Source organism: Manacus candei, unplaced genomic scaffold (assembly GCF_025592945.1).
Source record: "Manacus candei isolate 608988 ecotype Guabito, Panama unplaced genomic scaffold, ASM2559294v1 h1tg000024l, whole genome shotgun sequence".
NCBI lineage: Eukaryota > Metazoa > Chordata > Aves > Passeriformes > Pipridae > Manacus > Manacus candei.
In genome coordinates this window covers 6121117-6135548 of record NW_026138072.1, presented here as the reverse complement: position 1 = coordinate 6135548, position 14432 = coordinate 6121117, and the positions used below count along the sequence as shown (strand labels likewise).

The 14432-nt window shown below is 41.5% G+C and overlaps 1 protein-coding gene across 2 annotated transcripts in view; it reads left to right on the top strand.

Annotated features, from left to right (window-relative positions):
- SERINC5 (serine incorporator 5) overlaps positions 1-14432 on the top strand; it is a 42812-nt gene that overhangs the window by 14999 nt on the left and 13381 nt on the right. The window contains exons 1-6 of one of the 2 annotated variants that reach the window (XM_051788077.1): positions 7175-7533; positions 7899-8077; positions 8367-8449; positions 11233-11326; positions 12866-13077; positions 13855-13950. In XM_051788077.1, the coding sequence (XP_051644037.1) occupies positions 7462-7533; positions 7899-8077; positions 8367-8449; positions 11233-11326; positions 12866-13077; positions 13855-13950 (736 nt within the window). In that variant the 5' untranslated portion in view covers positions 7175-7461. Of the gene's footprint in view, positions 1-7174; positions 7534-7898; positions 8078-8366; positions 8450-11232; positions 11327-12865; positions 13078-13854; positions 13951-14432 lie in introns of those variants that run through there. The other variant, XM_051788078.1, reaches the window with a different exon arrangement.

Sequence of the window (14432 nt, the reverse complement as noted above, 5' to 3'; positions counted from 1 at the left end):
CCACAGCATCCCAGATCCAGAAGCTGGTGGCAGCACTCTCTCCCTGCAACACAAATGAGCCAGTGGGCTTATGGTGGGCTAATTTGAGGGCTTCTGTGCTCTGCTGCCAGTGACCTTTCTTTCTTCCCCTTGTACCCTCTTTGTATATTCTGTCCTAATTTTCTTTCATTTAATAGCACTTTGCGTGAATTATCCTACTGCCACCTTCTTATCCCAGGCCACCAGAAGTTGTTGACAGCCCTGTAGGAGAACCCAGTGCAGACATGATGCTTGCCTGTGAGCTGTGACTTGAAAATTGTTCAACATGTGTGTTCTGAAATTGCTTGCCAGGAGTTTCTTTGACTTACTAGATACTTAGCTTGGCAATAAAGTGAATAAGCCAAGGAACTGGAGTATGTGGGAGACAAATTATGTGCTCATATCCAAATTTCATAAAGTTGTTTTCCATCAGTCATGTGGTTTTAATGCAGCTTGTATCCCTAACAAAAAAAATACTCCTTACCCAACAGAAAAGTGATTCAAGAAGCCTTCAACAACATGCTTTTCAGTATTGCCAAATTTCTTTTACAGTTTATAGTCTTGAAAGCTCAGTGTGGGAGGAAATGGCACAAAGAATAGCTGTTACTGTGAAGTCGAAAGAGAATCACCCTCTTAGTTTAGAGCATTTGAAGTCTTTGAATGGGAAATGGACCATCTGAAAGTAGGCTTTCTTTATCTGCTCTCTAATTTAATAATTATGTTTATAGCTGTTAAAAGTTCAAAGACCCCTGAAGTTAATTCAGCCCAGTTGTAATAGAGCTCACCTTGAAAATATTTGTTCCAACTAACCAGTCTCAGCTTGCCAGCGATGAACTGGGTTTTGAAAGTGTGGGATCAAGGAACACTCCTAGCTCCTGAAGCCAGACTGTAAGCAAATGCTTTGCATGATGTTTCTGGGACCTCACCTTCTTGGCTTTTTTTGAGAGAAATCAGAATTTTAATTAATTAGATTTTTAAAAAAAAAAGTTTGTATTAAAAAAAATTAAAATTTCAAACTGTAGTACAGTCCTTTATGGAGACATAATCTTAACAAGGAATCATGTCTTCTTTATCAGTTTAGAGTTCAAATACTCATGCTGATCTTAGATGACAGAACTCTGTCTTTTGGTCAGTGAGAGGGTCTGGGTTTTGGTTTTTTTTGGTTGATTTGCTGTAAATTCCCAAGTCTAAAGTAGTTCTAAAGGTATTGTAGCACTTGGTCCTTTGGCGTTATTTTGCAAGGAAGCAACAGCAAATGTACATCTTTTATGGACACCTTAATCAGAGACCTTTTAAAAATGTTTGTATTTGTTTTGCAGTATTTGTCTACCCCCGTGGTCATGCATTTTGTCTATTAAAAGACATTTAGGACTTTTTTTAGTTCCCAGAGCCAGCTCAGAGCTGAGGATATACTCTGTGCCCTATGACGTGGCTGGAAAAAAGAGGAGTCCCAGGGAGCTCAGCTTCCACAGCCTTACCAAAGGTGACAGGTAGACGAAACAATGTGTCACTGGGAAGACAGGGTATCTGTGAAGTATTTGGGTATTGTTTCAAAACCTTGGTTCCTAATCTAACCATCACCTTTTTATGGACATCCTTTTTCTGTGGTAAGCCTTAGGAAGTGAACAGTGTCCTTTGAGGAGATGTTCCTTCTCTGTTAAGGTTTTCACTCTTCCCCATCTCCTGAGCTATTCCAGTGCCCACAGGACACCAAGGGAGAGGGGCCTAAAGGGTTAAATTCTGAAATATTTGCAATGAAACCAAGGTATTTGTGTTTGATCTCTGGGGAAGAAGCAAGAGGCAATGGAGGGGCAGGGAAAGAGCCTATGGTTTTGACCAGGAAAATATTTTGAATAGTAGGATGCAAAATTGAATTTAGCGGAGCAATATTGTGTATCAAGGCAAAAGATGGGGTGGTTCATCAATCAAGACATGAGAGCCCTAGCAGTAGGGACAAAAATACAGAAAAGACCAATATGCAATTACACAAAATGGTTTAAAGACTTGACTCTGTTCCAAAATTAGGCAAAGCAGAACCCAACTTGAAGTTCTTCTATGCCTTGATCCCTATGTTACTTTTTTTTCCAGTTATGTAAGTTTGGATTTTTTTAACAGATACAGCTTTACTCACAAGTGGTCTGTTGGAGCAAAACCTTGAATTTCACAGGCTTCAAAAGGGTAATTGAGAGAAGAAAAGAGACAGAATTGTTTTGGTCTCTCAAAAGAGTGTTTTCAAATTTTGTGGTTGTTTTAATTGAATTTTTAATGTTAAAGCTATTTCAAAACTAGTGGTTTCAGTCTGAAAATATCAATATCCTACTTAACTAATGAAAGGAAAAATAAGAAAGATGTTTTCAGGAAGGCAAACACCAGGGAAACTCATTTCATTTGCGTGAAAGCATTTCAGTACTGGATGGTTACACATTCTGGCAGAACGTGCTTTCAGGCTTGTTTCCTTGGCTAGGTTTATGTCTTGGTCCTTAACTGCATTATTGTATGTTATACCCCAAATTTGCTACCAAAAATAAGCTAAGTTTTTAAGTGCAGATGCCCATTGTTTATTTCTGATAAGAATTTAGCCATAGATTCAAGATAACATGTGTTTTGGTCCAAGCGTTTTTTAGTTTTTTATTTAGTTTCTCAGCCACTCATGATATGTTTACCTGGCTTTTTGCTCTTGTTTTTCCACCTACACAGATTTTTTTTTCATGCTTCTTCCTTTTCCGTAATAAAGTTTGTCTGCCATATTCTCCGTCTTTGGATGAGGACATCCAGATGAAAGCATTCTCTTTCAGGCCCATTTCTACACACTTCTTTCTTCCTATTCTCCCCCTAGCGCTGTTTCCCACACTCCTGCACTCACATGTTTGGGTGCAGACAGACCCAAACTCTGAGGTGGCCAAGCCCCCTCAGGCTGGTGCCTGGATGCACTGTGGCTGTGTTGGCTTGCTTTTTGCACTGCTGTTATTTCAGGTGCCTGCAGCTTGCAGTGAGGGCAAAGCAAGTTCAGGGCAGTCTCTCCCTGCTTCTCGAAGATGTTGCTCGAAGTTGCTGAACATCTTGAAGGGCTTCAGTGCACACTGGAAAATTACAGACTTAGCTGTGGTGACATCACTGCTTGTACAGCAGCTGAGGCGCTTATGTTATTTGATAGGATACTGAGTTTCTGCAACAAGAATGCTTTGTCCTCTACTCAGTGGCCAAAGAATTTAGCTTATGTTGCTTTTAAAGGTATAAAAGTAGATATTTCACTGTATCATGGCAAATGTAATCTGTGACCTAACAGCTGTGAAAACTATCCGGCAAATGGAAAGCATGGTAAACCACCATGGAAAGCATGGTATATAGGGTGGACAGGTTTCTCAGCAGCTGAACATGTTTCAGAGATACAGATTTAAAAAAAAATTAGTCTTTTTTATCTTTCAGTGAAGTCACATAAGCCTTGATAAATTGTTTCCAGCAGTAGACCAACCTCTCACAAAAACATCAGTCCTATTGTCCTCAGCATTGTACTTCTGTTTATTATCTGCTGGCATCCCCAAGCATTTGGTATTATTCTTGTTTTGTCCTTTACGGTGACAGATCTCCTAAACGGGCATTCAGTCCCATAGGACTGTTCCTGTGGCCATCACTTATTACTGCATAGTGTTGTGGATACTACATGATGGCTGAGCTCTTTATTTGTGTAGGCACAAACTGAGCTATTGTTCTTGTGTATCTATCTATTTTCTCTCAGCCAGATCTGTAAGGAAATTACTTCTTAATGGAGAAAAGAACATATAGGGTCAAAAATCCCATCAGTATGCAATTAAAGAAGATGGCCATTTATGGTTACCAGAAATTTGCTTTTAGTTAGCTAGACAATCAAATCCTATGGGTTTGGGTTTTTTGTTTCATTCTGTAAGTCTTGTAAGCAAAATCATGCTTGGTACTGTTATAAGTAAAATCAGCACTAGGCTCAAATATCGTAGTAAAAAGTTTTATTATAGATTTATATAAAAATCAAATAAGCAAATTACAGCGCTGGGTGACTTAGTGAGCTTTCCTTGCTCATCCAAGGCACACTTCAATAATTTCCAATCTGCCTTTTATAGGTTTGGAGCTGCTTATCTCTTTTAAAATCCCCTCCTTTGTTCATCAGGTTTATCTGCGCAGGCTCTGTTCTTGTTGCCAAGAGGCTTTACGCATGCGTATCTTGTTGCTAGGAGACAAGCTCGGCTCTGTTCACTTCATCCTTTTGATGTAGTCAGCTTTTTCTGCGCATGTGCTATCTTGCCACTGGAAGAAAGTTCTGTTCTCTTTTTCAGTTCTTTTTCTTATTACATAACATAACAACATATCACTAATTATGGTAACATAACATTATGGTTTGTGTGATATATAAATAATTGTGATTCGTGAAGCAAATGGGTGACTACATTAAAAACAGACTAAATAGATTCTAAAACTTAACTACACCCCCACAAGGAAACAAAACAGACCCTCCCAAGGTCAAAAGGCCTAAAACCTTCTCACTATCCTAAGGATGAAATATAGTACAACTTTAAGTCTTTAGGCGCCTACTCGTCCAAGAGTACATGAATTAGGACTGGCTGCAGAGATAGCTCTTTTAACCTTAGCTGTAAATATAATAGAACTTTAAATCTTTAGGTGCCTGTTCGTCTAAGAATACATGAACTATGACTAGTTGTAGAGATAACTCTCAGCTTCAGCTGTGAGAAAACTTTCACATTAAACATTTAGCAAAAAACTCACAGAATATACAGGTATATGATACAATCAATATGCATGAGGTAGTCAAGACAAACACTAAATGAAATTATTACTTGAAACTTATAGAAACTTGGGACTTTGTTTATCGCAATTTGTAATTACAGTGTTGCAAATATAATTTGATAAGCAAATTATCTCTCCTTTGGTCTTTATTGGCTATCACAGTACTAAGAACGGATCTTGCAGAAATCTGTCCCCTTGGTGAATACTATCATCTATATAAAACAGATAAGTAATTCTCCCAGAAATATTGTTAGTTAGATATTATGTGTCTTTCTAACCTTTGCTGAATGATAGTTTTTATAAGTAAAGAATAGTAAAAGATTAATTGACAGCCCAGTTGCTTTCCCTGGCATTGCTGTGGCCTTTTGGCTTGCCCTGGCATCACTGTGGCTGTCATGGTTTGAAATTGGCCCCCCCCAAGAGGCTGGGGGGCTCAGAGGTGACTGGGTGCCAGGGCAGTGTTCCCTGGAGAGCCAGTCACCATCCATGTTGTTCGCTTCTGCTCAAAATCATGTATCACAGCACTGGAAGTGGTTGGCAGTTCTGCTGTTGGTGTCTGCTGCGTGTAGGTGGAGAAGGCCAGGGGGTGGCTGGGCTCCCTCTCTCCCCCTCCGGGGGGCAAGAGGGGAGCCCTGCAGCCCCCCTAACTCTGCCTGGGCCGGAGTTGGAGTCAGCATTTGGAGTGTGTGCTGTGAAAGAAGAAATTCACAGCACCTGAGGTAAGAGGAGAGAGGCAGGCTTTGCAGCCAAGCCCTCTCCCTCCTCCTTTTCTGCAGTGAAGCTGTGGAGGGGGGCTTTTTCTTTCCCTCCGCTGTAAGTGGAGGAGAGGCTCAGCACTGAAGCTGAGCCAAGAGACGGGCCAGAGGAGGTAGGCGCGGTGCTCGGGAGAAGAATCCCAGGTGAAATTGGAGACGGGCCAAGAGCTCGGGAGTTGCCAGCCGAAGCTGACCGGGGGCAGCCGAAAACTGACTTGGAGGAATGAAGATTCCAGGATGCGTACGTTGATAAGCTACACTGCAGCAGCCTACGAACCGAGGTATGAGACCGAGGGAGAGATTACACAGCAGACCGAGGAACAAAGACTCAAAGCTATCTTCTTGGAGAAAAACTGATTGAAAAACTTTTCCCTTGGAGAAAAACTGCCACAAACAGCTGGAGCTTGGTGAGGGGGGAGCATTCGAGCCCAGAACACTCCCACGAGAGAGAGAGAGAGTGGTTACATATCAGCCTTGAAAGGCTGGACTAAAGTTAAAGGGAGGGGCTAAAAGGACTGACAGAAATGTAAATGTATATATATATATATAGTTGCTTTTAGTTTGTACAGTATATTTATTTGTGTAAATAAATGTATATACTTTCCCCTTCCCCTATAGAAGCCTCTGGCCTAAAAGTTTCTCTCTGGTGTTAGGATAAATTGTGGGAAGGGGTGGGGGAGCCTGGAAATTGAATTTTGGATTTCTAATGTGGCTCAAACTGCCACAGTGGCATTGATAGTTCTCATAATTATTCCAGTCAATCCATTTGCTCATTTTGAATGCTGGTACATTTGCCTGGTCTGACATTTCACTGCCTTTCAAGACCTGGGAAAAGTGTTGCTGATGCTGCAGACAGTTTCTCAGGAGCTTTCAGAAAACTCTTGGATGCAAGTTAGCTACAGCTGCTCATTTAATGTCCAGTTTCTAACGCATTGGCTACTCATCTCTGAGTTTTTGCTGAAAGAGCAACTCACAGTAGCCCAGCTTGAATCCATTCTCGTAATACCATGCAGCTGCGTTCAGACCTGCTTTTTATCTCCTCAGCTGTTCTATCTCACCTGGGATCAGCTCTGTGTTGTAGTTAGGTTTCCTGTCCTTAGCTCAGCAACTCAGTGTTGCTGTGAGCTGCTAAAATAATTTCTCTTTGAGAAACTGCACAGAGGGTTGTAGAGCTCCTGACTGGTTTGTTTCCTGGAACCAGGGTGGAAAATGCATACCCTGCTGAAAGAGGCAGGGTTTCAGAGCCCAGTTGACTGGAAGCTGGCAGTTTACTTGTTTGTCCCTTGTTTCCTGCATCTCAGAGGGGTTTCGACCCAGCTGGGAATGCTGCTTAATGGCTTGCTCCCAACCCCTGTTTGTTCTTTCACTGTCCTTGATTTGTGTACTGACCCGCCTGCTGAAGGAAGAGGTTTCCTTTGCCAGAGTTATTTATTTATTTGTGCGTGTTGTGTCCTGCCACTTGTTGTCTTCTCTCTCCTGCAATTACTTGTACAGGTAGCACCAATCAGCTCCAGAGGGATTCGTGTGTTGCTCAACTGGTCTCACCAGCTTCAGCTGAGGGCTGTAAGCATACAGAGGCCCTTTTTTCTTTGAAATGGACAGTGGTTTTCTAATTAAATGCCTGTATTTTTGTGAAGCTGAATGGTTCCCTGGCTGTGGGGGGAGGTTCTGCACAGAGGTGCCTCAGCAGTGAGTCCTGGCCGCACAGACCTAGTTTTTTGAGCACCCAGCCTCACGTCCGTGTGCTGAAACTGAAGCCAAAATGTGCAGCTGTTTGCTTTCCCCGTGTGGTGAGACTGAGGCCTCAAAGGCAAATATTTAATGAGTCAAGAGAAGGGTGGAATTTTCCTGCCTTTCTGTTAATTTTAAACAAAATCAGGGCAACTGGCACAACTCCCTTTCAGAGAGTGTAATGGAGAGGAGGTTTGGTGGCGCTTGGGTGTGCTTCAGTCTGCATTGCCACCCGGGGCATCCCAAGCCACTGGTATGTCTCACGTAAGCTGAATTGCTGAAGCAATCAGAGTCTTTTGCTGTAAAGCATGGGAAGAAGGGAGAAGGTCCCCAGGGGGAAGGGATAAACAGTAAGGAACAGGGATGTCTTGAGCCAACAGAGCTGAAAGGAGGTGGACTTGTACCCCAAAGCATCTGGAAGGAGTGGAGGTTCTGAAAATTTAAGTACCTTGTGTTTTACGTTTTGTTATAACCCCTGAACCCTTAAATCCAGGCTGAAGGGGTGTCAAGAGTGAAAGGTGTTAGAAGCCAGTGAAAAGTCCATGATGCCTAGACATAGACATGCTTGTTTATGAGGGCCTTGTGTCCTAACAGCTTATAACATGTTCTGCTTTTCAGATTCCATTCTACAAGGAGATGTGCAAGGGTATTCAGGCGGGTGAGATGTGCGAGAAGTTGGTGGGATACTCTGCAGTGTACAAAGTCTGTTTTGGAATGGCCTGTTTCTTCTTTTTATTCTTCTTGTTCACCATCAAAATTAACAGCAGCAAAAGCTGCCGAGCATACATTCATAACGGGTGAGTTTTTTGTTTGATTTCTTAATTTTCACATCTCTTTAGAGGTTTGTGCCACCAACTTTCCACTTGGGTGTCATAGGAGTAAAAAACTCCCTTCAGTTAAAAAATTGATTTTACTGCTATTGTCAGAAATAGTACAGTCAAGTGAAAACTAACTAAAGTGGTAATGAGGGGTTTTTTACCTCTTGTTGGGCTTTAAATAGAGATCTCTTGTGGTACTTTATTTGAAGACCTCTAATTCCTATTATGAACAGGTGATTTTTTTTGTTTGTTTTTTCCTCTGATCCAGATTTTGGCTTATTAAACTTATAGTTCTGGCAGCAATGTGCTCAGGAGCCTTCTTCATTCCTGATCAGGACACTTTCCTCAATGGTATGTCCTCCTTACTTTGTTATGCTGCTTTGTTCTGTACTATCTTGTGGGTGGTTAAAAAATCCTAGAGGTCTGATCAACATGAGTATCACCATGATTCTTCAAGTAAAGCCTGTATGGGCCAGGTGCAAAAAGAGTATTCAGAGCTGTTTTGGGGGGAACACTGTGTCTTCCCGCACAGACATGTCTTCATGGGAGTGTGCAGGAAAGAGCATGTTTTTTCTGATCAAGAGCAGGCCAAATGGGTAGGTAACAATACCACTGCAGGGCTATCTTGCAAATTCTTTAAGAAATAGGGAACTGTAATGGTGCAAAATAAATTATTCACTCAAGGACAGAGAGTGGCATGTTAGTTTGGCTTGTGCAGGTAGCTCTAGTGTAGTACAGTAGCTGGGCTTCATGCTGTACTCTGGGGAGGTGCCAGTGCTCAAGGGGGCACATGTCCTGCCAGGTGCTGGGTTTGCTGCCTGAAAACTCGCAATGACCCAAAAGAATTTGGGATGTTGTTAGTTTTCAGGCTGGTGGCATAAATCCAATAAAGTAAAATTAGACTTCGTGGACCATGGTATAAGTGCTCTGCTGAGGATGACATGTCAGAAGCATTTCCACTTTTGGAAAGCACCCTGGCCCCACACAAGCACACTGGTACTATCCCAATACTTAAATGCCAGCTGGGAGGGGAGCTTCTCACTGGAGTCTTGTGGGCTAGGAGCAAAAATCCTGGTGGTACAGAGATGAATTTGTTCTTTTATGAGAGAGATACTTGAAAGCCCATAAGCTGTTGAGTCCAGACAGGTGGAAAGGAATAGGATCAGTAATGCAAAGGATTGTTTGCACATGATGTCTGCTTCCACTAGGACTTGATTACGTTGTTCACAACACCAGTCTCCTTTAGCCAGGATGTTTAAAAGGGAAAGAGGAAGGAGTAATACAGAGGAAGAGAATAGAGTGGGCAGACATACTATGAGCACAGTACTCTGGGAAACTAAAGGTAAAAAGCACTGCAAGTGAATCACTGACAGGTATAATTCAGCCTCTTCCTCTTACTATTTGTTTGGTCGTGGCTCGATGTGATGCCCCTATTCCTCTCCTCTGTGAATTTGTGGGATGGCTATATGTGCTTGTTGTTAGTACCTAAGGACACTGTTTGGATTAGAAAGATGTAGCAGTACTATGCTTTGTACTCATGAGCAAGCAAGGCTGCCTGTCATCCTTACAAGTGACCCCTTTCATGGTGAGAAGTCTTCAAGAACTGATGTGTTTACAGAAAAGGAGAAACAGAACTTTTTGTGCTGATTCTCAACAGCAGTCTAACCTAGTGTGAAGATACAGCATAACAAGATTTATTCCCCGTACTATGTCTTGATATTTCACTCTAAAGCCACATTCTGTGCTTCCTGCTAAACTGTTCTCTAGTTAGTCTCTGAATTTGAGATTTACAGATGAGTTGGGAATTGTATGTTATTGTCTTCTCTTTTTTTTTTCCCTCCTATCAAGAAACTTTCACTGTTGTTTGGTTTGGTTTGGGGTTTTGTTTGTTTGGCGTTGTTTGTTTGGGGGGCATTCTTCCTTATTGCTTATTTTTTCTTAAAAAACATGCAAGCACTAGGTTTGTATGGCCTGCAGTGTTAGTTCCACACTGGCCATGCTAACCTTTTCTGTCATGGATCCATTAAACATCCTGCAATATCCTGTGGCAGTGGGATATTCTGAGAGTCTGGCTACTTAATTATTTATTCTATCGGTGGTCTGCTTTTTCCTACTCCACTTCTTCCAAACACATATGCCACTTTGTTCTCTGTCTATTTTTTATGTACTTTTTTACAGGCTATCTTCCATTTTTTTATATTGTATGTTCGAAGAACAGTGTGCTTGCTTGCTTTCAAATAATAAGTTTATGGTGCAGGAAGAAAAAATAATCTGTGTGAATTGCTAATGGAAACATGCCCTGACCGTTCTCATCTTCACTTCACTGATACAAGCTTTTTTCAAAAAGAAAACACAATAGAGGGATGTGGCTGAATTTTGCTGATGCATTTCCTTCTTCACTGAAATCAGCTGCACACCTGGAGTAATTTATAGGCTATGCACTGCACAGCAGTACAAGCTCTATATACAGCTAAACATTAAAATAGGTATCTGTATTTCCTCAGAGGCTTCTGATGTTGCACATAAGAGATCTGTTGTTCAAAGTACCCAAACAGCTACACAAATACAGTCTATGCAGATCAACAGTTAAGCAGTCAAACAACCTGTCTTAAAATTAGTCAGTGAATACAAAATGTTCTTTGGGAGTGGCTTGGAAAAGCATTTGTAAATACATAAACCCCACCTTTGTTTTTCCGTGGTGCTGTGATCTGGATTGGAAGAAATTTCCCTTTTTAATGCTGGGTTTCAGTACCTTGCAATTTCAGGGTTTAAATTCCTGTGCAATGCCTTCACACCACCTCCCTCCTGCCAGTCACAAATAAAGGTTTCAGTATTTTCTGTCTGAATATAGTAACTCATAGTCTCCACAAAAATTCTCTAGGTTAGGGAAACTCAATAGATGTCCTAATGTGATTGTGTTGAAAGTGTAGCAGGTTGCAAGCTGAATTCATCAGGGAGCTAATCTTGAGTCAACTGAGCTGGCCTTTCATCAGAAATCTCTCATCTCTTGCTATGTCTGTGGGCTTCAGATATTCAAACCGCATTAACAGCTTCCCTACATTGAAAATAATTCCATTTTATCCAAGGGAAAGGCAGCTCCAGTTTGACCTATTTTCTGCCTCTCTGCCTTGCAGCCTGGCGCTACGTAGGAGCAACAGGAGGATGCCTTTTCATTGTCATTCAGCTCATCCTGCTGGTTGAGTTCGCACACAAATGGAATAAAAATTGGTATGTGTTGGGCAAGTAGTTATTCGCTTAAAATTCTGGTGCACTCCTGACCAATACTTTTCTTATAACAAAGAGTATAAAAGTATCATGGATGTAACTTTTGGAAGACACTTTCATGTCAATATTCATCTACTTTCTCCTCTCCCAGTGGAAATGTTTCCTTGTTGTTCACTTCTACTCTGCTGATTTATTCTTTACGTCAATTGCTTGGCTTCCAGTAAGTGTGTTGGGATGCAAAACTTCTCAGTTGAACAAAGAAAGTTGGTTTATATTTTCTATGAAAATACACCTGCTAAGAAGTGGAGTGGTGCAAGAGAGTAAAACTGGATTTGCAAAACGTAATAGTGAAACTGCGTGCAATGATGTAAGGTGATAAATCCTACTTTTTTTGCATCAGCTTAATGCACATCAATTTTTTTTTCTCAGCATGAGAACTTCTTTCCTATCATCTAAATACGCAAAATTCCATTACCAACTCACATATACCCCATTTGGGCACTGACTTAGTATATTTACTATAACCTTCCAAGCCCTTAGCCTCTCATCAATTTAATATATTTAAATTGTCCTCCCACATATCTGCAGGAACTCCTGCCTCCACCTTTCTGTCTCGCATTTCTTCCTCTACAGACTTTTGCAGTCCTCTCTTGTTCTAGTTAGGATACCAACTGCAAAGAAAGAGTTTTAACAAATCTTTAGGCTTTGTTAGATTCTTGTTTTTGGGGAGGTAGAGGTGAGAGCTCCTTATGCCACAAATATTTTTAGTGCTAATAACTGTAGCTGGTTTTTTGTGGATGAAAGATTTCCAGCAGCAGCATTTAACTTTAGCTCTCCCTACATTAGATATTCTTTTAAAATAAGTCATGTTTCAAAAAAACACCAGGAAAAAAACCAACAAAACAACAAACCTAAAAAGATTTTCCACACACCAAAATCCCATCGTGTCAAAACAACTCTTCTAGTTGCTACTCTTAAACCCTGGTGATCTTTGCAAGAAGTGTGTGGAAGGTAAAGAGAGGAAAACAAGATGGACCACGCTTTAGCTAAGGGAGACTGTTGAGATAAACCAAATGGAGATGAGGGGTTTTGAGTGAAAGGGTGCTAAAACTACCAAGGTAACTCAAGTGCAGAAGAGAGGCCATGCTAAGCAGTATGGCTCTGCTTTCTTTGCGTGGAGACCACCACTGACTAGCTGAGCCTGGGACATTCCAAGTTGCCACTGAGGAAATCCCTGAAGTACTGAGCTGAGATATGCTTATGGGCTGATCGCAGAGACTGGGAGTTACGGGTGTCAGTGCTGGGCTATAATTACAGAAAGGGCTGAGCGTGATTCTACAGAATATAAACACTGATGCTAAGGAACATTTCCCTTTGTTTCGTGGGAGGAACCTGGCAAGGATCTGTGTTGGTGTAGTGAGCTCACATGCTTCAGGAAAATAAACATTGTCTTTTGTGTTTGAGGATATGAACTATTCAGCTATTAGAGTTTTATGTTTTGGGGAAGGGAGGACAAAGATAAGGTTGTTTCTCTCTCCCCAGGACTGCAGGTGCAAACCACAAGCAAGTGTGGAGCGGTTTGCTTGCCTTGGTCACTCTCATCTTGTACTCCATTGCTGTGGCAGCCCTGGTCCTCATGGCTCTCTTCTACACTCGCTCAGAGGGCTGCATGTACAACAAGGTCCTGATTGGAGTTAACGGGGGCCTGTGCCTCTTTGTGTCACTGGTGGCCATATCGCCCTGTGTCCAGAATCGTGAGTCCACTGACCTCCTCCTGGATGTCTGGTATTGTTTCAGCTGTGTGCCTGGAGGCATGAGCCATGTCTGGGGAGGAAGTCTAATGATAGTTCAGAACTGGTGCTGCTCTTGACATTTTATCTACATTATGAGTGTTGTTGCTGGTCGTCAGCTGTACTGCTAAAACTATAGAGGTGTGAGACATTTTGGGTATGCCATCAGGTAGTCATACTGTAAAGAAGGCTCATGCTCTGATGGCTGGTACTGTGTTGTGAAACTTACCTTAGTCTTGCAGTGCTAGCAGTTGAAGCTGTCAAACTCCTTCAGCACTATTTTACTGTTTACTTTTGACTACTTGTGTAGTTTGTAAAGTTTGGGCCTGGAGGAGCTGACAGCAATATTTCATACTTTAGTGTATTTTATGTGTGCTGTTAGTATCTTGCATACATTGGACCCGAAAATGGTAGAGTGACTCTAACACAGATTTTACAGGCAAATAAAATTATTGTGGCAGCTGGTCAATAGCTTTTGAAAAGCTGGTGCTTTTGGCAAAAACAGAGGGGTGATTCTTTACTTACATGGGAATCTCTAATGCCTTTCTAAAAAAGCCAGCCGAGCTGGCTTTTTTCTCTTGGCAGGCCAGTGGAACTGTATCCAAACTGCTTCAAACCCTTGCTTTCTGCTCTAAGTAAAAATAAAAGATACTGGCATGCTGTTCTTTGAAGGATACTAATTTCTTTTTCACTTTGTTAAACTGTCTACAAAAATAACTTATTTTCATCTTTCTTGTGAAGGTCAGCCCCACTCTGGTTTGCTGCAGTCAGGAGTTATCAGCTGCTACGTCATGTACCTCACTTTCTCAGCACTATCCAGCAAGCCACCAGAAACTAGTAAGTTATCTGATACTTTACGTAAATTCTTTTAGACATGCCATGTACTAAAAGCAAGAATTTAGCAAACCTGAAATAAAAAATTTGGGGATATAGGAGTGCTAGGATATAGAAGTGTTGGTCTGTTCTGGCCTTCACAGAAGAAATTGCAAATACTACAAATATATCTGTGCAGCAGAGATACTGTGCAATTGGCACTCTCCATGTGCCTGAAATGGTTTGGTGTAGGGGAGCTTAACTTACCTTGCATGAGTTGCATCTGTTGCATCAGAGCAATTTCAGTCTGTTTCCCATGAAAAAATTTCCCAAAGTCATGTAGTCTATTCCTCCTATGTCAAGTGCATGTTGTCATACAGTAGGACATGGCTCAACATGTAATGTATTTGATCACATGATGGGAAAAGAGTTGGAACAAATGGCTCTTGGATGCCTCTGGAAGAAGCTGGGTGATCAGCTCCATCCACAAGTTTACTAGGTCCAGT